This window comes from Schistocerca nitens, chromosome 4, assembly GCF_023898315.1.
Source record: "Schistocerca nitens isolate TAMUIC-IGC-003100 chromosome 4, iqSchNite1.1, whole genome shotgun sequence".
In the NCBI taxonomy this organism is placed as follows: Eukaryota; Metazoa; Arthropoda; class Insecta; order Orthoptera; family Acrididae; genus Schistocerca; species Schistocerca nitens.
This window is the reverse complement of record NC_064617.1, coordinates 645,369,518-645,397,194: the sequence shown is the minus strand read 5'-3', so window position 1 is coordinate 645,397,194 and position 27,677 is coordinate 645,369,518. Positions and strand designations below refer to the sequence as shown.

Below are 27,677 nucleotides of genomic sequence, written 5' to 3'. Positions count from 1 at the left end.
GTAGAAACTACACTGGATAGTCATTTAGGTGAGTATCACAGGGGTTTTATGGAGGGCTGATCATGTTCTGAACAAATATTTAATTTGAAGTCAATCACTTGCCAGAGATTACTGAATTCAAGAAATATTGTAAAAAATTGATTGTCTATTAGCAGAGAAGCTATACATAAAAAAAATGGAGAATTAGGTGTAAAGTCTAACTTCGTAATTTGTGAAACACTTACACAGTATATAAAGTGAAATATTTGGGAGAAATATCTCAGCCCTTTGAAACAAACACAGCTGTATGGCATGGTGATGGTCTATTTCCAATTCTTTTTAATCATGTTCTTCAAAAAAGAAAAAGAGTGAGAATTTTAAATGCAAAACTGAATGAATATAGTATTTCACCAAGAAGATTGGGAAGAGGAAGCAAAGTATTTGAATAAACTATCTCACATGTGCAGATGACTTTGCTATACTTTCTGAAAATATGACTTCTGCTGTAATAAAAACTGTTTTAGAAGAAATAACCAGCCCTAGGGCTGGCTTAAGAATGTAGACGGGAGAAAAATTATCAAACATTAAAGGAATGCCAAAATTTCTGAAAACAGATGTCGGCCAGTTGCAGAAGGTAAAACAAAAAAATTGAATATCTTGGGAGACAATACAAAAAATTGTTTAGAAAAAGCTTCTATACAAGAAAGGCTACTTAAAATGGGAAAGGCACATGGCCGAACTACATCTGCATCTACAGCTGTTAACTATGTTTTTTCTTCGTGGCTTCTGACCACTCCAGAACAGTTTATTTTCACTCTACTGTCAGCTGTTTCATCAGAATTTATATATATTCTAAATCCTAAAGACATTTACAACTAAAGAAACGGTTGTCTAAAAGTGAAAATGCATTTCATTACAGTAGTGAAGTGAGAATGTCTTTATGTATGTGAATGTCCAACTTTAACACATAATTTAAATAAATTATAAATGCTAGAAAGACGAACCATTAAGAAAATATTAGGGTCATGAACAATATGATAGGTTGGAAATTACGAACGAATGATGAAGTTTATGGAAGATATTGGAAGTAATGAGAAAAAGAAGACTGGTGTTTTTTGAACATTTATGTCAAGTGCAGGATAGTAGAGTAACCAAAAAGCTCTTCAAAATAGTTGTAGACTAAGACATCAAAAATTGGATCCATGGAGTTAAAAATGATTTAGGAATATAAACACTGAAGAAACAGCTGACAGAAGAGTGAAAATAAGCTGGTCTGGAATGGTCAGGAGACACAAGGAAGAAACACAGTGAACAGATGAAAGGGTACTGGAAAAAAAGAAAATAAGGAACTGTAATTGACACTTGCTCTTTAGCTGACCCATCTAAGAAGGGGAAAAAAGATATTTCCTCAGTGTTAGTTTGAATGGCACAGTGCATTGTGAAATGTAGTCCATCAGAAAATAGTGTGCTATTGCTTCCTGACTTGTACTGTGACATACAAGGCAATAAAGGGGACTTACATATTTAAATGGGTTGAAGTCATAATGCGACTTGGCAGTTTTGACGTTTGCAAAGCTTTACTAGAACTAAATGAACTGATAACTAACAAAAAAATCCTAGAGCACAGGCAAGGGATTTAACCTTGAAACATTGGAATTGCGAATTGACCCTTTCTGACGTGTGTGTGTGTGTGTGTGTGGGGGGGGGGGGGGGGGGGGGGATATCAAAAATATCTTATCTGATGTGGTTTCTGACCTTTCTGTCCTGTAAGTCCCTGTGTCCTGACAATCATTTGGCCATTTTTTCAGAATAAATAAATAAATAAAAATTAGACTGAAATCCTTGATTTTTTTGTGTACACACTTTTTGGCTATTGCAGTCTATGCTTACGTATGTTATTTATTAAGCTAATTCTTGGCATTTCAGGGGGACTACACAAGGACTGGAGAAAGGAAATTCACTGGAATGATGAAAGATGGCATGAACTCGGCTAACAGGTACCCACTTTTTACTATAAAATTTGTCAGGCTATCTATAAAATTATGTTACGTTGAAAAGTAATATGTACTTGTTGAAAAAATTCTCGTTGTTGCTGTAATTTATCGACAAGGAGAAGTATGTTTTACTCACTTGAGAGGAAAAACTGAGTAGCTGGTAGAAAAATTCAGGGGCAACATAAATACAAGTAGAATGATAGCATATCTGTGGCTAATGAAGTGTGTTGTAGGCAGATAAAACATGTCTTAGGTATTTTTTAATGTGTGTGTAGGAGAGGGGAGGGAGATGGGGTCGCGCAAATGGTAACGGTCCCAAAACATATCCCAAGGGCACCCAAGTGGTTACTTCTATATTTGTCAGTGACACTTTATCCAAGGAAACATCAGTCCAGTCAAAAAAGTTTTTCAGGTGCTGCCTCTACCTGATTACGAGGATCCATGACTGTCAGGGTAGTAGGTGAAATACGTGCAAATTAAGTTTTGTATCACTGATTGTTTTGAAACATCTGGTTGGTTGGAGATCGTCCTGTTAGAGATATCTCATTACATTAGAGCTCAAAATATTGTCTAAGATTGTACAATAGATGCATTCTACAAAAGATCAATGTAAAGTTTTGTGGTTAACTTTTGCAACACTCTCATAGATGGGTGTAATGTATACATTCTTTCAGCTACTGGGCACACACTAGGGGCTGAGGTATTTTCTTTAAGGGGTCTTCCACTTATTAGAGTTAAAAGAGGAACTTATTCATCAGAAAATTCAAAGATGCAGTCACTCTCTAATGCCATCTTCAGTTTTAATGATTTTAGCTGTTTCTCAGTACCACAAGCATTAGTTAACTACGTCACTCATCTTTGTCCTTGTATGATAGTTAAACTGGGGCAATACTCCTGGATCTTCGTGTGAGTGTGAGTGTGAGTGGGAGAGGGAGAGAGAGAGAGAGAGAGAGAGAGAGAGGGAGAGAGTGAGTGAGTGAGTGAGTGAGTGACTGAGTGAGTGAGTGTTTGTTTGTTCCAAGAGTGTGTGGGCACTAACTGTGATGCCACTGGAAAGCTTTACATATTGCCCTTCTAACAGTGAAATATGTTTCATTTAACATCTCTCTATCTATAACCCTATTCTTTTACACCTGTTCTGCAATAGTCATTGTTTCTTTAGAGATTGTGGAAACATATTGGTACAGCTAAAACTGAAGGCAAATTGTAAAACATACTTAGAAGGGATCTTTCATTCTGTAGTGGAGTGCACCTTGTTTTGGAACTTGCCATAGTGGGTCTCAAACCTGGAATCTTGTCTTTTGCTAACAATACAGGGCAAGGTTCTGGCTTTGTGGTCCAGTCTGACACTTAGTTTTACTCTGCCAGAAAATTTCAAAACATATCAGAGTTATCAGCTGTATACATAAGCTATGCCAGAATATGAACACGTAGCCTCAAACTTCATTGTATACCCTGTTGTTGGGGTGACAATAATTGGAGCAAAGTTAGATAGCAGTTTCAGAATTAGTTTCTATGTGAAAGGTCATTGCTTGTAATAGATTAATCTTAATTAGTGACATGTTCCCAGCTTTATGTCGGTAACACTAAATATCTATGGCTGGACAGCTTGACTTTCATAGTGGCACTGGTAATAAATTATATATACACAAACCTTTCATTGTGAATCAGTCTCTCTGTTAGTGAAAACTACGTCAAAGCCTCTGCAGTAGTTCCTGAGATTAGTCTTCACGTACAAACAGAAAAATGAGGAGTGGAACTTTAATTTATAATGTGTAAATGTGTCAGAGCTTTTTATTAATCGCTGGGTAGCACTTAACACTTCTGTTGTAGGGTTCTTTTTCAGTTTTTTATAGGTGGTAGGATCCAGGAGGTCTTCCATTCCTACAGAAGATAAAAAATACCTTTGCAAAAACGGAAGCTTACCCTCCTAGACTGTATGGGTTACCTAAGATACACAAGCCCAATGTCCCATTGTGACCGATAGTAAGTGCCATTGGGGCTCCTACTCAAGAGCTGGCTAGATATCTTGCTTCTTTGTTGCAACCATATATAGTTAAATGACACTCATATTAAAAATTCCATGCATTTTATCGAAAAACTGAGGGAGATCACAGTTAGTCCAAGTGACATCCTTGTCAGTTTCGATGTAGTATCCCTGTTCACCATGGTCCCTGTTGACGAAGCTTTTTCATACATAGCTGATATGTTTCCTTCTGATATAATAGCTTTATGTCGACATTGTCTATCCTCAACTTATTTTCAATATAACAACGAGTTTTATGAACAAATTGATGGGGTGGCCATGGGTAGCCCTCTGAGCCCTGCTATTGCTGATCTATTTATGGAATTTTTCGAACAACAAGTGCTGCAGTCGGCCAAAAAATGCCCTTTGAAATGGTATTAATACGTGGATGACACCTTTGTGATATGGAATCGTGCTGAAGAGGAACTGAGTGATTTTTTGGTGCACATAAACAGTTTCAATCCAAAGATACAATTCACCATGGAGAAAGAGAGTAATGGACAACTAAATTTTTGGGATGTATTGGTTATTAAATGGGCAGATGGGACTTCAGGGCACAAGGTATATAGGAAACACACACACACACACACACACACACACACACACACACACACACACACACACCGATCGTTACCTACATAAGGATTCGAAACATCATCCTAGGCAGAAGAGAGGAGTCATAAAAACTTTAATGGACAGGGCTAATAACATCTGTGATCCAGTTTATTTGCAAGATGAATTAAGCCATTTGCGAACGGCTTTTAAGAGAAATGTGTACACTGACAACGAAATAGATCAAGCACTCCACCCTAGAAGAAAAGTGTCCAAAAATACACAACAACAACAACCACCATCGGCTGGAAAAGTTTTTCTTCCATTTATTCATAACATCACGGACCGTATTGGGAAAGTTTTGGCCAAGTTTCAAGTAGAGACAATCTTTCGACCTACCAAGAAAATTAGTGAAAGTTTAAGATTGGTGAAAGACGCATGACACCCCTTAGCTACCCCAGGTGTGTATAAAATTCCGTGTAGCTGTGGCATGGTTTATATTGGAACAACTAAAAGGAGTGTTAATACCCGCCTAATGGAACACAAAAGGAACTGTAGATTGGGACAAATTGACAAATCAGCTGTAGCAGAACATGTTTTCAAAGACGGTGATCACGAAATAAAATTTAGTGAGACAAACATGATAGCTAGGACCTCACATTATTATACCCGCGTGTATAGAGAAGCTATAGAGATCTACAAGCACGAAAATAATTTTAATAAAAAATAAGGAGGATTAAAACTAGACAAGATATGGTGGTCGACTCTGTACCAACAAAGTGACTATTGATTACCTATAATCGAGAGAGATGGCACTAGCCAGAGATAGTTTTAAAGTCGGAAGCACATGATGAGTGGTGGCACCATCTGTTGTTGTTGTTGTTGTTGTGGTCTTCAGTCCTGAGACTGGTTTGATGCAGCTCTCCATGCTACTCTATCCTGTGCAAGCTTTTTCATCTCCCAGTACCTACTGCAACCTACATCCTTCTGAATCTGCTTAGTGTATTCATCTCTTGGTCTCCCTCTACGATTTTTACCCTCCAAGCTGCCCTCCAGTACTAAATTGGTGATCCCTTGATGCCTCAGAACATGTCCTACCAACCGATCCCTTCTTCTGGTCAAGTTGTGTCACAAACTTCTCTTCTCCCCAATCCTATTCAGTACTTCCTCATTAGTTATGTGATCTACCCATCTAATCTTCAGCATTCTTCTGTAGCACCACATTTCGAAAGCTTCTATTCTCTTCTTGTCCAAACTATTTATCGTCCATGTTTCACTTCCATACATCAGCATCTAAGCGCTCTATATAAGTGGAACCTCCAGCGCCTAGCAGCCAGTCGCTGACTCACCTCAGAAGATGTTGCCCGCAGTAGGCAACAAAACGTCAGGAAGGAGAAACAATTTTATATATGGACCACGGCAATTCAGCCTGGAAGTTTTAATTAATGAAGTTAAGTACTCGTTTTTCCTGCGCGAGGTTCGAGAGTGGAACAGTAGACACAGCTTGAGTGTGGTTCATAGAACCCTCTGCCAGGCACTTAACTGTGAATAGTAATCATGTAGATGTAGATAGATGAGCTGTAGATGTAGATGTAGATAGATAAGCTGGGAGCCACAGCTGTGAAGGACAGCATACTCACAACCATGCCCCGCCATCTGGCTCGCAAGGCAACAGGAACAATCTCCATAAAATTGCTGCCAGGCCACACATCGAGGCCTGAGGGTGCTTCATGGGGCGATGGCAGTGATGGCGATGGTGGGTCCAGGTCCAGCAGGTCGGTGAGTGGGGACGGCAAGGGGGGGGCGCATCATCCATCCGCTCCTCCTGGGGTGCCCTGGTGGCACCAGTGGGTGGCTGTGAAGGCCTCTCAGTCCTGTGAGACCATTAAGTGAATTTGGTTCTGGTTGTCGGTGCTGCAAATCATCAGGACCCGCAGTCAAGTACATAGAAGAGGCTATGCGTTCCTAGATCACACCTCTTTCCCAGTGCCCATGGTTGCCATAAACTTTGAAAAGAGCAAGATCACATGATGCAAAGTGATACTTGCGGACCACTAGTAGCACTGGATGCTGCCTTGGTTGGAGCAAGTGTAGCAGCATCCAATGGCAGCAGCCTTACAGAAGTTGTGCCAGTGATGGTCCGTCTTGTGGGTAGGAGCGGTAGGAGGCGAGAAAGAGTTGCAGCCCCTGTTCCCATGTGTGGGTGGTTCGAAGCTTCACCATCTGTTGCTTAAAAGTGCGTATGAAGCGTTCTGCTTCTCTGTTGGACTGTGGGTGAAACGGAGCACTTATTAGATGACGAATGCCATTTCATTCATAAAACTGTTCAAAATCACATGAAATGAACTGTGGTCCAGTGCCTGACAGAAGACCTTCTAGCAAACCTTATATGCAAAATATGGAGGACATTGCTTGAATGGTGCTACTTGATGTGGTGGAAGCCATAGGCACCGCAAATGGAAACTTCCTAAAACCGTCTACCACTACAAACCAACCAGTGTTCCAGAATGGTCCTGCAAAGTCTATGTTCAGTCATTTCCATGGCAGTTGGGTCTTAGGACAAACTGTGTGAGTCTGTGGTGGAGTGGATTGCATTTCCGCACATTCGCAACACTGTGACGCCATCCGTTCAGTGTGGGCATCCATGCCTTGCCAAGTACAGTGCCGTCGCGCTAAGTGTTTAGTGCGAACAATTCCCCAATGTTTTCGGTGGAGCAATCACAACACATCCTTTTGCAACACTTTGGGAATAAGCCCATGTGATTGTTAACTGTCATTTTGAACTAGAATCACACCCTGTTGAACCGAAAGATTATGCAGACGAACAACATATTGGCACACACATGAGTTCTGGATACTGTTCAGTGAATGAGGCCAAGACGTGCTAATGTAATGCAACAAGATCTTGAGATCTGGGTCTGCTTCTGTGGCCTGTGCTAATTTTATGTAGTACAAGGGAAAAGATTCCAGCAATTCAAAGTCCAGGGCATTGGTTTGGCAAGAAGATGCGGCAGTTGCATAAAAATCAGGGTCTGGGCCAATCAGAAGGTGCAATAGGGCGTCTGCACTGCCGTGTTTCATGTAGGTCTGTACACAATTTCATACTGGTACTGCGAAAGCAACAAAGCCCAGTATTGCAATTTTTGAGCAGTCCATGTACGAACCAGCTTTGATGGATCAAACAAGGACTGCGAAGGCTTGTGATCTGTCACTAAATAGAACTTGTGAACATACAAGTAGTGATGGAATTTTGTAACACCATACACAATAGAGACAGATTCTTTTCCTATTTGAGAATAACTGCACTGAGTTCAAGGGAGCAACTTTGAGACAAAAGCGCTGGGTCTGTCTTGTGCTCAAACTTTTTCCGAAAGCACAGTGCCAATTCCATAGGAAGAAGCATCAACTTGTGAAACTACTGGCTTGGTAGGGTCAAAATGCATTAAACACCTGTCACTAAGTAAAGCATTTTTGAGCTTCTGAAATGCATCTTGACAGTCTCCACAAAATGTACATTTTCGTGATGCAAATGATTAAATGGAGCCATGATCTGAGCAGCATTCGGTGTGAACTGTATGTCGTATGTCATCTTGCCTAGTACTGACTGCAGTTCAGACATATTGTGAGGAACAGGCAGGTCACAGATTGAAAGCAAATGAGATTGGAGGGGGTGTACACCCTGACTCTTTATCACATGACTTAAGTACTGTAGTTCAGCTTGGATGGGAGCAATTACGCCATTATCTTGCAATTCTTTCAATTCACTGGCTATTTTGTCTCTTAAAGCAACTGGAATGGGGTGGGCCCAGAAAAACTTAGGCTGTGCATTGTCTTTCAATATAACATGCACTTCAAAGTTATTTACGAGGGCGGTTCAGAAAGTAACCTCCGATTGGTCACAGTGCGGGTTGTGGGGGGAGTAGCAACGCCATCTGTGCGTTCACGCACTCAACAGGTCAGTCGGCATCAAGCCGTGGTCGAGTGAACGTCGTACCTGCGCTAGTTTAGTTTTTGTGGCAGTTTGAAATGTGTGCTGCAATAGAAAATCCCGCCAAATGTGAAGTGCGTGCTGTCATAAGGTTTTTTACAGCCAAAGGATATTCTGCAGCAGCTATTCATCGTGAGCTTTGTGCCGTGTACGGACCAAGAGTTATGAGTGAAGGAGTTGTCCGTGAATGGGTACGTTTATTTAAAAGTGGACGAGAAAACGTTTATGATGGAGAGGAGTGGTAGACCATCATTGGTGACTGACGAACTCGTTCAGACAGTTGATGCAAAAGTTTGTGAAAATCGACGTTTCTCAATGTCGGAGTTGTCTACTGGTTTTCCACAGATTTCTAAGACTCTCTTGTACGAGATAGTGACAGCAAGATTGGGTTACCGTAAGTTCTGTGCACGATGGGTGCCCAAAATTCTTACCGACCACCACAAAACTGAAAGAATGGCCTCTGCATTAGACTTTCTGTCACGTTATGAGGACGAAGGAGAACCATTGTTAAACAGAATCGTGACCGGTGACAAAACCTGGATTAAGTACGTGAACCCTGAGACAAAAGAACAATCAAAGATGTGGGCACATTCAAATTCGCCTACCAAACCAAGAAAAGCCTCGCAAGATTTTTCTGCCAGAAAACTGATGGCAACGGTGATTTGGGATGCCAAAGGGGTGTTGTTGGTTGAATTCATGGAACGTGGTACGACCATTAATCAAGACGTGTACTGTGAAACAATAAAAAAGTTACGACGGGCTATACAGAACAAACGCCGTGGTATGCTGACTTCCGGTATCGTTTTTTTGCACGATAACGCCCGTCCTCACTCTGCTCGCAGAACAACGGCCCTTCTTGAGTCCTTCAAGTGGGACATTATCAACCATCCACCTTACAGCCCAGACCTGGCGCCAAGTGATTATCACCTCTTCATGCATTTGAAGAAATGGCTCGGGTCACAGCGGTTTGATGACGACGAAGAGCTCAAAGATGCGGTCACAGGCTGGCTCCAGGCACAAGCGGGTGATTTTTATGCAGAAGGAATTTCAAAGCTTGTGAAGAGATACGATAAGTGCCTCAATTGCTATGGAGACTATGTAGAAAAATAGTGCAAAGATGTAGTTGTAAGATGTATATATTAAAATATTTTTATTTAACTTGGTGTATTTTTTTAAATCAACCGGAGGTTACTTTCTGAACGGCCCTCGTACTTTTCCCATTCCTTCTGGAAATGGTTCAGGAAATTCTTTAAGCATGCTGGCGACACTGTATTTCGGTGCAAATGTAGATATGGAAAGTAGGTCTCGCAGATGGTAATTCCAGACAAATCAAAGGCATCTAATCTGAAAATGTTGTCCCTGTCTCTTGATTTGAACACAGTAAAATTCACTGTCCTGGTGTGAGATTTGTAAGTGGCATGCAAACTACACTGTCCAAGCACTGGAATTTCATGTCCGTTGTAAGTAGTGAGTTGCTTGCTAGATTCAGAAAGGTGTGGTGAGCCTCACTGTTCGTATGTAACATGATTAAGCAAAGTTACTGAGGCACCTGTGTCTTAACTGAAAGTTCACACGATGGCCAGCAACTCGTAATGAGACAAATAGTTTGTTAGAATGTAGTTGCATAGCACTAAAGTGAGAATGAGGCACAACGTTACTCTTACTTTTGTCAGGACCTGTTCTAGGTTTGGAAAACACAGTGTTCACTGCATTTGCATGAGCCTGTTTTTTTATGAGGGTGGACAAAATTGGCGTTTTTTGTGCCATTGCAAACAAACTGCTTGAATGTGGCCTTTTTCCACACATGTAACATGTTGCATTATGTGATGGGCAATTCTTTTATGGCAAGCAAAATATATAGGGCAAGATTTCACTAAATTCACAGGTCTGTTTCCCTGTCTACGAGGCTGTCCATGTGGCTGTTTATGCACTCATTGTTGTGGCTGCTTGGGGCAGTTGCAAGCAAGGGGCAACTCGATCTAACAAATAGGGGCCTGCTCAAACTTATTGACTGCTGTGGCACCCAAATCATATTGCTCTATGATTTGCAGTACTTCAGGAAGTGATTGATCAGATTACATTAGGATCTATTCCCATATTCTAATATCTGGGACATTGAATGGTATTGCATCCCTAATCATTAAATCACTGTAAAAGCTGCCACAACTACACTTTAATTTACACTTCCTAGTTATGCCCATTAATTCTGTGTACCACTGATGGTACGTCTGTCCCGGCTTTTTCTGCAAGCGAAAGAACTGATATCTGGCTGCAGATACTTGGACTTGCTGGTCATAGTACTTAGTTCATGCAGCGATTACTTTGCCATACCTGAGTTCGTCGGGAGATGAGTTTGGGAATAGCTTTTGTATTGACCTGCACACTAGGGACCCCACAGTCAAAAGTAAGTATTGTAGCTTTACAGTACCTTGAACTCTGTGAACTTGATAATGTACTTGAAACTGTGTCAGGTATTCGAGCCATTCCTCTTCAATGTTGTTAAATTGATGGAATTGTGGTATTCTGGTTGGCGGCACTTGTTGGGCTAGTCAGTCAGTCGGTTGTTGTTGTGCGGCTGATGCGGTTTGTGCAGCCAAACATTGTCATACCTTTGTCAGCAAAGCGGCAATTTGTTGGTTTTGAAAGTGAAAAGCTTGTGTTAGATCCATCACATTAGCCATCTGCAGCTGCAGTGTGGGGACAGGAGATGGAGGGGGTAGGGGTAGCCATGGTTTACACAAATATGTTGTTGCAAAAAAGCAAGCAAAGCCTCTGAAAAGAGAGATTTGATTAGTTCTACGGCTCCCCTCCTGGAATACATGCAACAACACAACAAAAAATTAGCAATGAGAAATGAGCACCCCTAAAAGCTAAAACACAAGAGAAGCAAGCAAAATCTGCACTGAACTACACTCTTCTCCAGTTTTTGTGTCGTCTTGTTGTCACTGTAGGCTTGTGCCATGGGAAGCAAGGAGAGGGTGATATTTGGTGGCCGGTATCCTCTTTCAATGACGCAACTGCATACATGTATTAAGAGTTCTTTATTAACACAAACAGAGAGTTACTTATCTTAAAGCAAGTTGTTGTGGTACAAGTTCTTTTGTAATAGTCCACATTAGCCTCTCTTGAGTCTCAGGCAGCACATAGCGACCAGAGTAGTGTGCATAGTGGAACATATACTTCACCAGCAGTGAGGCTAATGTGGACTATTATGGAAGAGCTTGTACCACAACAACTCGCTGTAAGGTAAGTAACTCTCTGTTTATGTTAATAAAGAACCCTGTTAATACATGACTGCAGTGGTGTCATAGAAAGAGGAAACTGGCCACCAAACAACATCCTCTCCTTGCCTCCCATGGTACAAGCCTACACTAGCAATGAGACAGCACAAAACTTGTATCTTGGGGGCAGAAAGGAAAACTGGTCTCAAACCATGTTTCTGCTGTACACATCCTAACTTGCTGCTTGTTTTGCCCCACAGCGTGGCAGGAAAGCCACCAGCTTGGCTGCTTCTGCAGTTTCACAAGGTGTTCTCCTTCAGTGGCACCTGAAAGTGTTCGCAGTGTGTCTCTTGCTACAACCATTCTATCTGAACATGTTTCAAGTGCTGCAATCCAGACTGTAGATGGTCTTTGTCAGAAATAACTTTTTTCCTGTGTATTAACATGTTCAGGGGGACTCTTCTTTTTTTTAGGGGGAGGGGAAAACTATCAGCGTTCAAATATCGATCGATGTGCTTCAATTTCCTGTACACTGAATGACCAAGCCGACCTCCTGCCTCCCACTCATCTAAAACATCCTTCTCAATCGCAATGATAAATCTAATGTAGGGATGGACATCGTTCATGTGATCCATGAATTGCTGCATTGTATTTTCACCATGTGCCCATGTCAGTAAGATGTCATTGACATACCTTAGGAACCAAGACGCATGCAACACTGCAGAGTTCAGAGCCTGCTCCTCAAAGTGCTCCATGAATAAATTCTCAACTGCAGTAGGCAGTAGAGAACTCATCACTGTGCCTTCCGTCATTTCATAATACTCATTGCAGTGCAAGAAGTATGTTGTTGCCAGAACATGATGGAACAACTTGATGATTACAGGTGGAACTGTGGGGCCAAGAGGAGGACATCTTGTGAAAGGGCAAAATAAGCCAAGTCGGTGTCTTTCCTGGCACACTGTGGGGCAGTAAGCAGCAAGTTAGGATGTGTACTACAGGAACACGGGTTGAGACCAGTATTCCTTCCCACCCCCAAATGTGAGATATGCTGCACCCTGTAAAAGACGACATAGCTCTTCGTGTGTCCATTGTGTATGGTGTCCCTTGAGAGTGCGGCAGCATCTATATAGAGCAGACAAGTTGCACAGTTGTGGAGCATTGTACCAAGCACAAGAGACATATTATACAAAGAGAGCTTGGCAAATCACCCATAGCTGAGCATTGCCTGGAAAATGGACACAAAATACAGTTTGAGAACATGAGAATCTTTTTCATGCGTCAACAAACTGGGATTCTATTACAAAAGAGATGGCTAAGGTTAGGATGAACAGTAACAATTTTAACAAGAGACCAGGGGTAGACAGAGTAGGGTGTGGGGGCGGGCTTAGGATGTCGAAAGGAAGCAACGATGGATGCTTAATGATTGTAGGAGGCGGGAGTGGCAGTATCAAACATCGTGCCAGCCCCTTGTGCCACCTAATATCACTCAGTCCCACAGCAAGCCACAGCTGCTGTGAGATTCCCAACTCACCTTCTGCGCGTGCATTGTTTCGGACCTCTCTGATCAATGCCAGCGGTCATTATATTGGCTATCTAAGCAGAAAATTGTGCCAGCCCTGGCAGTCGGTAGCTTTACTCCTGACAACGATGGCAGAGAGAGCCATAGAAAGCTCAAGAATTTTGTTCAAATTGACACGGCTTGCAAACGGAGAAGATTCAGACATGCCGCCGCGAAAGACTCTGGGGATACAATACTCCCTGTCATACATTGTTCTTTCTGCTCCACAGTTGCAAGCCCAGAACAATAGTAGATGCACTATTCCCATTTTGATTGGGCAATACTCAGGATGACTACTGAAACATCTCATCAGCGGCACCAAAGAAGCAAGACAACTGGCTTGCATACAGTTGGCAGATGCCCAGGAGAGGACCAAGAGTGCTGTAACACCACGCACGAGCTAGTGAAATACAGCCCAACAGAGTTTGTATGGAGTTTTATGCCTGTGCAGAAAGTGCGACTGTTGGAAATGTTACAAAAGTGCAATTTTGGGCCATATCGTATCATTTGTCACCTTTCAGATGTCACATATGAAATCAAGGATTGGTGACCCTTCATCAAGAAGACAAAAAGCACAGAGACATCATCCACATCACCCATATGAAGCATTCGTACATTCCAGAGTTGCAGATTAACAGCGGTGTCTTGTTGTTCAAGGAAACTGAAGGCCTGCTCAGGGATCATGAAACTTGGGCTGGGGGGCTAACTTCGATGCTCATCGTAGTAAAGAGATTATGACAACACAAACTGAATGTGAGAATCAATCAGTGCTGCCTTATAGAAGACCATTGACAAAATCTAGATGCATGGTGTTGTTGTTGGCTCCAGTGAGAAATTCTGCAAAAGCTGGTCGCTATTTCTCCATGAGAAGGAGCAGTGCTGCGAGCTGGACTGCATGCAATGTGAAGTAGTAGTTAGTGTCACCAGCTAACACGGTGCAAATAGTCAGTTCAGATGCAATCACCAGCAAATATATGTTAATTTTTATTTATCATTTCTGTAGGGTTCTCAAAATTTGTTTGTTTTGTTCTCATATTGTGAAGTATTTGATCTATAAAATGTATAAGTCGTAGCACTATAAATCCACGAGGCATGTCTGCTCCGTCTGCATGGTGGTGGTTGTAATAAAAGTCCTCTCAGTGCTAAGTGTTGTGCATCATTGATGAACCTGCTTTCAGATTTGGCCTGTTTGGTAGTTGCAATATGAAAATATTTACATGAACAGAGTGATATTTTTAAAGAAAAATATTTACCAACATAGATAACAACAATGGTCTGCTTACAGTACAGTACTATTTTCCATGTAGTTTTGGATTGGACATGGCTACTAACTGCTAATTGCATTTTCCAATCCATGCATCTAGTTAAAGAGATAATTTGTAATGGCATAAGTAGGTGGAGTGGTTAATGGGGGTATGTTTGTAATTGTCGTTTGAGATGGCAAGATTCTCAGTTGCTTGTTTGATTTTGTTTGAGAACTTGTTGAAGACCTTTATGCAAGAAAACCTAATTCTACTCTGAACTGTAAACAAGGAAGCAAAACCTGCATGGAAATAATTTTTGTGTTTTGTATTGTAATTGTGGAAATCACATTTCAGCTGAAACTTATCTTAAGTAACAGCGACAAATATCATTAAGAAGTAATATAGTGGGAAATCTGTGGAAGAATCAAAAGACTTAAAGAGTCTTCCAAAAGATGTGCAGTTACCCACCTTATACAATATTCTTAGTGCTCATATCTGCTGAATAAAACTTCATTTATTGTAGAAATGTTGCCCCAGAAGGGATTTCCATAAGGGGACAGGGAGTGAAAGGCCAGCAGCTCCTTATTGCAGATTCAGGAGACACTAATCCAGTATCAGCAGCCTGTCCCTGCTGAAGGTGGCAACAAACCAGGTTTTCCAATGTAGACACAACTCAGTATTCTTGGACACCAGCACTGATGGGTATTTTACGGCTGTCTTCTTGTATTGATTTAGTTCTTCTTGCAATGCTTTTTTAAGTGCAAGATCAGTCAAGTTCTGTGTCTGAGTTTTGGCAGAAGTACACTGTCCCTCTAGAAAGTGTTTTAAATATTATACTCTTAACCACAGCAATAAATTGTTAACATCTATATTAAGGAGTCCTGTGCTGCAACCCTTAATCTATGCCCCCCCCCCCCTCCATAATTGCATAATTATGCAACAGAAACTCATTAATTACAGCCTATGTGATGCTAAATCATATGCTGTCTGGAGGGGACTAGAGAAATTGAGATTTATTTGTTCTGCAAATTCATCATCTGCTTTTACACTCTTAGTGCCTTGCAATGCCTACAATACTTAATCCGACAGAGACAGAGATACGGAATATGCAGGATGTCCAGGATGTGTCTATACACCTCAGAAAGCTGTCAGTGGAGATGTCATTCAGCTTTGTTCTGAGACACACAATAACTCATGGAACTGAGTTTGCAGATGTGACATTGCAAGAGGCATGTTGTACTAATGTAGTGATTCAGTTTGCTATTATTTTATTTGTTATAAACTCGCTTTTGAGGTGGAGAGTCGTGCAGATCATGGAAAAAGAGGGACTGGAAGTGATTGTTAATGAGCTGTGGCTTGCAAATCAATATTCTGGCTGTGGGATACAACCTTGCAGCCACACAATTGAACTGATATCCTTCTCACTCACCTATGTGTAACATGTAGTTCTATGAAGCATGGCCACTTGATTCTGTGATGGTACTCTACAGTGTGTGGTGCTTGTAGTACGTAGATCACAATGCTCCTGATTTTCATTAACTGTGTTTTATGTTCAGACAAGAAGCCAGTGGCTACTTTAAGTGTAGATTTGTCCTTTATTTTGGCTGGCAGTGAGTTGTCTGCAGTACAAAATTTAATACTGTGTAAAATGGTTGGGTTGTTCTATAAAATATTATGAATGAGTTTTTAATGTGTTCTCAGAGTGCTAGCACCTACATGTTCTTTCTAAGAGATCAGCCATTCACATATCCACATGTCGTTATTGTAGCATTTGTCTAGCACTACCTTTTTTATTTTTTTTTATTATAAAAAAAGAAGGTTTCAAAATATTAGACCAAGCTACAGTCGTTTCAGGCAAATGCCGGGATGGTTCCTTTGAAAGGGCACGGCCGATTTCCTTCCCAATCCTTCCCTAACCCGAGCTTGCGCTCCGTCTCTAATGACCTCGTTGTCGACGGGACGTTAAACACTACCCACCACCACCAAGCTACAGTCTTTTACAGTTTTTGTTACTGTGAGTGAATGTGAGAGTTATTGGGAGAGAATGAGTGTAATATTAAGATTGTTTTTGTATACTGTTTTTTAATGTTTGAGATATTTTTAGCCCATCTGTCTTTACATAAAATTTGGTACAATAATAAGGCTCAGGACTAGCGTTATTGGGGGCTGCATATCAAATTCCCATCCTACTATCCAGATTTAGGTTTTCCAAGGTTTCCCTAAATGGCTTAAGGACATTATTGGGATGGTTATTTAATAATGCTAAAACACCTTTTCTTCCCCCAACCTATCTCATTCTGAGCTTGTGCACCATTTCTGTTGTCATTGAGAGAACATTCAACCCTAATTCCTCTTCTTTTTCTTTCTTTCTTTCTTTCTTTCTTCCTTCCTCTTATCTCCTTTGTCTTTATTTGAAGGTCCTGATAACCTGAATGCTCTAAAAAGATTCTCTCTCTCTCTCTCTCTCTCTCTCTCTCTCTCTCTCTCTGAGTTATGTAATATTTGAATGTCCTGTAGTTTGAATAATTCAAAAATTTAATGTTGAATTCACTACTGTTATTACTTGTCCTTCATGTTTTTCTACCACTGCTGGTTAATAACATTTCTGTATTGAAGTATCATGGAATTTCTTTCTCAGTACACCCAGCTTCTCTTTCAGAAAGTTTTTGTCTGTGTGTGTTGAAAATTTTCATTCGCACACGGGGGACGGCCTGAGCATGCAATTTTAGGTGATGAACAGGAAGAATAAAATTACTTTTATTTCTTGTTCTACACTCCTGGAAATGGAAAAAAGAACACATTGACACCGGTGTGTCAGACCCACCATACTTGCTCCGGACACTGCAAGAGGGCTGTACAAGCAATGATCACATGCACGGCACAGCGGACACACCAGGAACCGCAGTGTTGGCCGTCGAATGGCGATAGCTGCGCAGCATTTGTGCAGCGCCGCCGTCAGTGTCAGCCAGTTTGCTGTGGCATACGGAGCTCCATCGCAGTCTTTAACACTGGTAGCATGCCGCGACAGCGTGGACGTGAACCGTATGTGCAGTTGACGGACTTTGAGCGAGGGCGTATAGTGGGCATGCGGGAGGCCGGGTGGACGTACCGCCGAATTGCTCAACACGTGGGGCGTGAGGTCTCCACAGTACATCGATGTTGTCGCCAGTGGTCGGCGGAAGGTGCACGTGCCCGTCGACCTGGGACCGGACCGCAGCGACGCACGGATGCACGCCAAGACCGTACGCAGTGCCGTAGGGGACCGCACCGCCACTTCCCAGCAAATTAGGGACACTGTTGCTCCTGGGGTATCGGCGAGGACCATTCGCAACCGTCTCCATGAAGCTGGGCTACGGTCCCGCACACCGTTAGGCTGTCTTCCGCTCACGCCCCAACATCGTGCAGCCCGCCTCCAGTGGTGTCACGACAGGCGTGAATGGAGGGACGAATGGAGATGTGTCGTCTTCAGCGATGAGAGTCGCTTCTGCCTTGGTGCCAATGATGGTCGTATGCGTGTTTGGCGCCGTGCAGGTGAGCGCCACAATCAGGACTGCATACGACCGAGGCACACAGGGCCAACACCCGGCATCATGGTGTGGGGAGCGATCTCCTACACTGGCCGTACACCACTGGTGATCGTCGAGGGGACACTGAATAGTGCACGGTACATCCAAACCGTCATCGAACCCATCGTTCTACCATTCCTAGACCGGCAAGGGAACTTGCTGTTCCAACAGGACAATGCACGTCCGCATGTATCCCGTGCCACCCAACGTGCTCTAGAAGGTGTAAGTCAACTACCCTGGCCAGCAAGATCTCCGGATCTGTCCCCCATTGAGCATGTTTGGGACTGGATGAAGCGTCGTCTCACGCGGTCTGCACGTCCAGCACGAACGCTGGTCCAACTGAGGCGCCAGGTGGAAATGGCATGGCAAGCCGTTCCACAGGACTACATCCAGCATCTCTACGATCATCTCCATGGGAGAATAGCAGCCTGCATTGCTGCGAAAGGTGGATATACACTGTACTAGTGCCAACATTGTGCATGCTCTGTTGCCTGTGTCTATGTGCCTGTGGTTCTGTCAGTGTGATCATGTGATGTATCTGACCCCAGGAATGTGTCAATAAAGTTTCCCCTTCCTGGGACAATGAATTCACGGTGTTCTTATTTCAATTTCCAGGAGTGTATATGATTGATCAAACCAATTTTTCATGTTTAATTCTTTTTTACTTTAAAATGATTATTATCTCATAGATGTATAGTGAAGGGATGGTTAAAAGTTCCGATGTTGTAAATAATCAACATTCTGATTCCCTTGGATGTGCAGTACATTTCTGATGCCTCTTTTTTTTTTTTTTTTTTTTTTTTTTTTTTTGGAGCCATAGTGTACTACTAAACCTTGAATGTGTTACTGATGATTTTTTTTTAAGTTCATTGTGTACAATGTATTACTAGAGCTTCTCCAGAAAACGAGCCATACCTACTTAGTGATCTGTATTAACTGTTCTGTACTTTTAAATCGACTTCTGTATTGAGTGTATTATTTTATGACCTGCTGGTTTCAAGCAAACTATGTTTGGTGGTGTTACCTTGGATGGCATAATTCTTATTGGTTACACAGATTTGCTACACTGACATTGAAGACCTTGTGCAAGATTTCCGTCTTAAAAGTCTGAGGCAGAGAAATTGTATTAGGATCATTGTGACATATATTACCATCAAGCAGAAACTCAGTCCTCGCAAAGAAGTAAAAGTATGTGTTGCCTACTCAAGCCGATGTCTGAAACAATATACAACAATAAAATTCATTCAGTTGTTGTTGTTGTTGTTGTTGTTGTTGTTGTGGTCTTCAGTCCTGAGACTGGTTTGATGCAGCTCTCCATGCTACTCTATCCTGTGCAAGCTTCTTCATCTCCCAGTACCTACTGCAATCTACATCCTTCTGAATCTGCTTAGTGTATTCATCTCTTGGTCTCCCTCTACGATTTTTACCCTCCACGCTGCCCTCCAATGCTAAATTTGTGATCCCTTGATGCCTCAAAACATGTCCTACCAACCGATCCCTTCTTCTAGTCAAGTTGTGCCACAAACTTCTCTTCTCCCCAATCCTATTCAACACCTCCTCATTAGTTATGTGATCTACCCATCTAATCTTCAGCATTCTTCTGTAGCACCACATTTCGAAAGCTTCTATTCTCTTCTTGTCCAAACTAGTTATCGTCCATGTTTCACTTCCATACATGGCTACACTCCATATAAATACTTTCAGAAACGACTTCCTGACACTTAAGTCTATACTCGACGTTAACAAATTTCTCTTCTTCAGAAACGATTTCCTTGCCATTGCCAGTCTACATTTTATATCCTCTCTACTTCGCCCATCATCAGTTATTTTACTCCCTAAATAGCAAAACTCCTTTACTACTTTAAGTGTCTCATTTCCTAATCTAATCCCTTCAGCATCACCCGATTTAATTTGACTACATTCCATTATCCTCATTTTGCTTTTGTTGATGTTCATCTTATATCCTCCTTTCAAGACACTGTCCATTCCGTTCAACTGCTCTTCTAAGTCCTTTGCTGTATCTGACAGAATTACAATGTCATCGGCGAACCTCAAAGTTTTTACTTCTTCTCCATGAATTTTAATACCTACTCCGAATTTTTCTTTTGTTTCCTTTACTGCTTGCTCAATATACAGATTGAATAGGATCGGGGAGAGGCTACAACCCTGTCTCACTCCTTTCCCAACCACTGCTTCCCTTTCATGCCCCTCGACTCTTATAACTGCCATCTGGTTTCTGTACAAATTGTAAATAGCCTTTCGCTCCCTGTATTTTACCCCTGCCACCTTCAGAATTTGAAAGAGAGTATTCCAGTTAACGTTGTCAAAAGCTTTCTCTAAGTCTACAAATGCTACAAACATAGGTTTGCCTATCCTTAATCTTTCTTCTAAGATAAGTCGTAAGGTTAGTATTGCCTCACGTGTTCCAACATTTCTACGGAATCTGAACTGATCTTCCCCGAGGTCCGCTTCTACCAGTTTTTCCATTCGTCTGTAAAGAATTCGCGTTAGTATTTTGCAGCTGTGACTTATTAAACTGATAGTTCGGTAATTTTCACATCTGTCAACACCTGCTTTCTTTGGGATTGGAATTATTATATTCTTCTTGAAGTCAGTGGGTATTTCGCCTGTTTCATACATCTTGCTCACCAGATGGTAGAGTTTTGTCATGACTGGCTCTCCCAAGGCCATCAGTAGTTCTAATGGAATGTTGTCTACTCCCGGGGCCTTGTTTCGACTCAGGTCTTTCAGTGCTCTGTCAAACTCTTCACGCAGTATCGTATCTCCCATTTCATCTTCATCTACATCCTCTTCCATTTCCATAATATTGTCCTCAAGTACATCGCCCTTGTATAAACCCTCTATATACTCCTTCCACCTTTCTGCCTTCCCTTCTTTGCTTAGAACTGGGTTGCCATCTGAGCTCTTGATATTCATACAAGTTGTTCTCTTCTCTCCAAAGGTCTCTTTAATTTTCCTGTAGGCAGTATCTATCTTACCCCTAGTGAGACAAGCCTCTACATCCTTACATTTGTCCTCTAGCCATCCCTGCTTAGCCATTTTGCACTTCCTGTCGATCTCATTTTTGAGACGTTTGTATTCCTTTTTGCCTGCTTCATTTACTGCATTTTTATATTTTCTCCTTTCATCAATTAAATTCAATATTGCTTCTGTTACCCAAGGATTTCTATTAGCCCTCGTCTTTTTACCTACTTGATCCTCTGCTGCCTTCACTACTTCATCCCTCAAAGCTACCCATTCTTCTTCTACTATATTTCTTTCCCACATTCCTGTCAATTGTCCCCTTATGCTCTCCCTGAAACTCTCTACAACCTCTAGTTCTTTCAGTTTATCCAGGTCCCATCTCCTTAAATTCCCACCTTTTTGCAGTTTCTTCAGTTTCCATCTGCAGGTCATAACCAATAGATTGTGGTCAGAATCCACATCTGCCCCTGGAAATGTCTTACAGTTTAAAACCTGGTTCCTAAATCTCTGTCTTACCATTATATAATCTATCTGATACCTTTTAGTATCTCCAGGATTCTTCCAGGTATACAACCTTCTTTCATGATTCTTGAACCAAGTGTTAGCTATGATTAAGTTATGCTCTGTGCAAAATTCTACAAGGCGGCTTCCTCTTTCATTTCTTCCCCCCAATCCATATTCACCTACTATGTTTCCTTCTCTCCCTTTTCCTACTGACGAATTCCAGTCACCCATGACTATTAAATTTTCATCTCCCTTCACTACCTGAATAATTTCTTTTATCTCGTCATACATTTCATCAATTTCATCATCATCTGCATCTGCAGAGCTAGTTGGCATATAAACTTGTACTACTGTAGTAGGCGTGGGCTTCGTGTCTATCTTGGCCACAATAATTCGTTCACTATGCTGTTTGTAGTAGCTAACCCGCACTCCTATTTTTTTATTCATTATTAAACCTACTCCTGCATTACCCCTATTTGATTTTGTATTTATAACCCTGTAATCACCTGACCAAAAGTCTTGTTCCTCCTGCCACCGAACTTCACTAATTCCCACTATATCTAACTTTAACCTATCCATTTCCCTTTTTAAATTTTCTAACCTACCTGCCCGATTAAGGGATCTGACATTCCACGCTCCAATCCGTAGAACGCCAGTTTTCTTTCTCCTGATAACGACATCCTCTTGAGTAGTCCCCGCCCGGAGATCCGAATGGGGGACTATTTTACCTCCGGAATATTTTACCCAAGAGGACGCCATCATCATTTAATCATACAGTAAAGCTGCATGTCCTCGGGAAAAATTACGGCTGTTGTTTCCCCTTGCTTTCAGCCGTTCACAGTACCAGCACAGCAAGGCCGTTTTGGTTAATGTTACAAGGCCAGATCAGTCAATCATCCAGACTGTTGCCCCTGCAACTACTGAAAAGGCTGCTGCCCCTCTTCAGGAACCACATGTTTGTCTGGCCTCTCAACAGATACCCCTCCGTTGTGGTTGCACCTAAGGTGCGGCCATCTGTATCGCTGAGGCACGCAACCCTCCCCACCAATGGCAAGGTCCATTCATTCAGTAAGATGTCAGAAATGTGGAAAACACAATTTGGCTCATTGCTTAATTGGATAATGCTGGATTAAGTCTGTTTATCATAACTGAAGACGTAATTTATTAAATGTTCTGTGTACACTCAAAGAGAATTCTGTGGTTATTATAAAATAGTGTTTGATCAGCTTATACACTTTACACTACAGGGTAGGTCCTGAGACAACATTTGCAGAGAAAAATGATGTAATTTCTTTTCTTGTGCTGTATATTTCATGGCAGTATTTATGATATTAAAATTTGATTATTTTTTTGCTCTGGTAGCTGTTGCAGTGGAGATACCTTTGTGTTTATTTTTAATGTACTATTGTTTGTAAGTGAAGTTTACATCAGTGTTGTTCACTTGTATGTGTTACTACATACATATTGTTTTTAGCAGATATTTGTTTGGCCACTTCATGGACACATATCGCCAGGCAGTTTTCGACATCATGCAAGGACAGGATGTTGATGATTCAGACTGGGATTCTGAATGGAAAACTGCAGCAAACATAATCCAAGCCCTTCTTCCTCCATCTCCTTCTATCTCATTAATTGTAATGCCTTTTGAGCATGAATTTAGACTTGGAGTAATAGTATTTCATTTCGTGCATTTAGTTGGCAATATAGTGTCAGTCTGCTCTAGTTACCTGATTTCAACACTTCTGGGGAGAATTAGGTGGTGGTTCTAAATTGAATTTTTGTTAATACTGCCAAGATTAAAGAATATATAGTCACATTGTAGGACAAATTCGTGCTCTGGTGGCTGTAGACAGTATGTCTGTGCACAAAATTGTATTCAAAATAAATTATTTGAGACAGCATGTGTGTCAGCTTTTTTATAGTTAGTTTATACTGCCAATTTATATGACTGAGATTAAGGTGAGAACAGTTTTATGTAATATGATGAGTTGCTTGCTTGAAGAGCAATTCATATCAGATTTCCATTAGATATGTTGTAATTTTCGTGCTGTTTATATACTTTAGAATGTTAGGTAACAGTCAGCATCTTTCTTTGATTTTATTTTCAAAAGAACATGACCATGGAATCAAGTTTTCAGAATTCTAGTCAGTCATGTTGTTTATTACACATTTCTTTGGTGTGTAAATATTTTATTTGACCGAGCTGTTGTAATTGAATAAGCTTCATGGAAAGTTTATTTATAACTTAATATTATTTGTCTAGAATAGGGTTGCAACTCTATACTCCCTATGACATCGGATCAGCTTGTGTTAAAGTACAATGACATGCAAAACTTTAATAGTTTGAATTAAGAAGTGCAAATGAGTAGTGATAGGTGCAGTGTAATAGATCATACAGAAACATTGTCTTATCTTTTACTACTCAGTAAAATTTTCTTCCTCGTAGCAAGATATTAAGGAAAGTGGTAATTATATTAGTAACTTAGGACATATGATTCTCATAAAAATGATCTCTGTGGGCCCAGGTGTGTTTTACCTTGTCAGAAATTTTGTTATGAACAGTGGTGTTCATTCTCAAACCCACTGACTTCTGTCAATAGCCAGACTAATAATCAGTATTGACTTATTCAGATGTTTCACTTGAATGATCGCTGCTTGGGTATTGTGGTAATAACTGGAATAAGGAACACTTTGGTGCACAAGTTGTAATTAATGTCACTCCTTGTTTATATTCACATCACACCCAGGAAAATAGACTGTGCTAAGTACAAGGAGTGCACTGTTCAGATATTGTATTTTATTTGTGATTCAGTGAAATATGTTAGAATAATAGAGATATTATTAAAATGACATTGTAAGAAAGATGTTAGTATATGATAAGAGTACATCATTATCATGTCACCTCAAAAAATACTGAAATGGCCCAGTCTTGTGTATTGGGAACCAGAAGGTGCATTTTCTTTAGGACTGCAGTAGACATTTGCAGTTTGGGTTTTGCAATGTGTAGACACATCCTGCCTTGCCCATTATCAACAAGAAATGTCAGTTATTAACAAAAAATTGTGTTGAGTAGAATTTTATGTGCCCATTAGACAGAGCTGTCCCAAATTAGTCTAGTGTGCTATAAACAAGGTACATTCGCAAAATGTCTCACTGATATTGAAATGAAACTATTTAAGATGGAAACATCAAGTATAATCAGTACTTATTGCACCAATTTTAGCTGCCCATAGCAGTAATTTGCATGTCAGTGAGCCTTATAGATAGTGGTGTAGTGATGAATAGGACAGGAAACACAGGTATTACAAAATGATTATTATTTATTTACTCCATTTAGCTGTACCTACTTATTATTAAGCATGTTTGTGGGTTGTGGTGTAGAAGTCTGTTAAACACAGATGGAAATGACAATATGTGCATTGGGTAAATAATGCAGTTGTGCAGTTAGTTGTTGAGCAACTTGAATCTTCTGTATTTCAGATAACATTGTCAGGAGCATCAAAAGCATTGCATTCTACTGGAAATGTAGCATTCTTCCAGGCATGCTTTATCATGTTGTTGAATATGGGGGCACTGACCTGATTATGGTGCACAAAGGTTGGTGATAGCTTGATGACTGTGGAGTTCAGTACCAGTGTTGTGGAGTAGAACTCACTTGTAAAAACATTTAGTCAAGTTTTACCACTGGCGAAAGAAGTGTACATCTGAAGGCAGAACAAGGGACATTGCACCAGTGGAGTGGTTGTTATTTATATGTGTTTATCTGGAATTATGAAAAGATGCTGTTGATGGAGTCAAAATGAATCCTGAACCTGGCATTATTTTGTTTCAATATTGAGAGAACGAGACTGTTATCTCACCATGGCAACATGGTTGTCCACTTTATTGATTTTGAAGCTGTTATGTTTGGGGGTCAGTTCATTTTTCTTTTGCACAAGGCGGTCAAATGTACCACTTGCTTCATGGAAGACAATGAGTAGTAGAGAAAGAAGCCTACCTTCCATGGAAATAATTGGCTGAATTGTATATGAATGTGGTATTCCAGGTGCTGTCTGCACCATGACAGTCGTGTCTTGTTCACCCATAGAGTGCGGTCTCAGTGAACGTCATAAATAAACCCAGATAGATTGGGATTTAGAATTTCAGCTGCTGAATAATTAGAAATATTAACATCTGTGAATTCAGTACCAAATGCATTCACACAGTTCTGTCTTTTCTTGTGTTTGACCATGTTTGTATGTTACAAACTGCATAACTTTGCAGCTCACAGTCTTGTGAACTGCCTGAAAATTCCAAATTTTCTTCAGTGTCAATAGTATCTAGGATTTTAACATGTCCACTGCCTAGTGCATGTGACTGCTGTTTTGTCATTTATTGGTGTTGGTTGCTGTGATGTAAAGTAGGAGTCACTTGGCATGACGTTTCTGATTTTCATTCTGTTTCATTGAACATTACCCCCTTGTGATGTCACAATCTACAGTCATGGTGAAAACCAGTTTGTTAGCCAATACTGTGACTGTTTATCGAACCACGTCAGTACTGTACAACTTCTGCGTTTTAATATGGGGTACAGGTAATTGTATTGGGGCTGTAGCAGTTTCTTGATAGTGCCATGGTGTGCAAACACTTTTTTTTTAGGTTTGCAGCTCATTCTTCTAATTTTTGTGGCTGGTCTTAGTTGATGTATTTGAGTTTGCTACTTACATGATTTGACGATGTTATTTGATACATTGCCAAAGAATTATGCTGATAGCAATGGTCTTTGGCTTCAAAACATTTTGGTACTCATTCTGTTCATATCTTATTTAAAAGATGTATGCAGGCCCATCAGAATCAACTACTACTCCTGAATCTAATGTTCTGTGGTATGGCACATACGTGTAGTTTTCAGCTAGAAACATAATCAGTCCACCATGCTGTTTTTGGCTAATATGTAGGCAGTCATGTGAATGCATTTGTTCAAGCATTAGTTTTGTACAAACATGATTGAATTGTCTTATGTGATTCTCATACAAAAGTCTGGGATAGTGAGTGCAATAGCATGTGCCATTGGAAAAAATTCTGAATAGCATGCACAGCAGTATATTTAAAAAAAATCATTTTTTTCTGATTGTGGCAAAGTACCCAGTATGTTATTATGCACATAGCACATAGTCAGCACTTTGGCTGGAATGAGGGGGAGGTGGATGGATCTTGTCATTGGGATGATGTAGTATGACGTGTAATTTGCTACTCTGGCAAGTCTGGCATTGATGTACAAGCCAGTTTCAGTCCCTTTCTGTGCCTTCCTAGATATATGACGCTAAGAATACATGCACTGTTGCACATTCACCCGGTTAAGAAAGAGTATGGGCAGTAGTGGCTCATGCAAAATTTTACCAGTATGCTACAATGTGGTGGTCTGTAGCCTTTAGGCTTAGCAAGGGTAGTAATCGGAACTAAATTGCAAATAATAATTTTACAGATATAAATTGAACTGTTTAAATATCTTTAAATTTTATAATTAATCATTTTACATTGAGAGGAATAAAAAAAGAAGAAAAAAGAAAAGGAAAAAATAAAAAATGATGACAGCAATGGCAATCAAACCAGTCAACAGATTGTCAGTCCACATGCTTTACCAGTAGGCTGTGGAACTGATGTGTGTACTGCTGCTCGAAGATTCCTCATACTCAATTCTTAGAGAACTTAAGCGCTATTGGCATGTTTAGGCGTCCTGTTCCACTGACCGATTCACTGCTACAGTTGAGCTACTTCCATCTCTCGGTGAATCAAAAAGTTTCGAATATTTGTCGTGATATATACATGCCTCTTTCCATGCTATCATTTACCAAATGTCTCATACTGACATCTTGAACCGTTTATGAAATATGATCATTGTTATGGTCATGATTCCCCATGCACAGGACAGAAATGGGTGTGTTGTATGCAACTGTCCGATAGATATAAAAAACCAATATCTCAAAAAGAAATGAGGTATTGTTCTGCTCTCAGTTTAAATAAAATTTCAATATCTTATCTACATTTCATACACAGAAATGTTTGGGATAAGATCAACCA

The 27,677-nt window shown here is 40.8% G+C and overlaps 1 protein-coding gene across 1 annotated transcript in view; it reads left to right on the top strand.

Annotated features, from left to right (window-relative positions):
* LOC126251772 (phosphatidylinositide phosphatase SAC2) overlaps nt 1-27,677 on the top strand; it is a 385,804-nt gene that overhangs the window by 187,405 nt on the left and 170,722 nt on the right. The window contains exon 9 of the mRNA XM_049952395.1: nt 1,906-1,976. Coding sequence (XP_049808352.1) covers nt 1,906-1,976 — 71 coding nt within the window. The remainder of the gene's footprint in view (nt 1-1,905; nt 1,977-27,677) is intronic.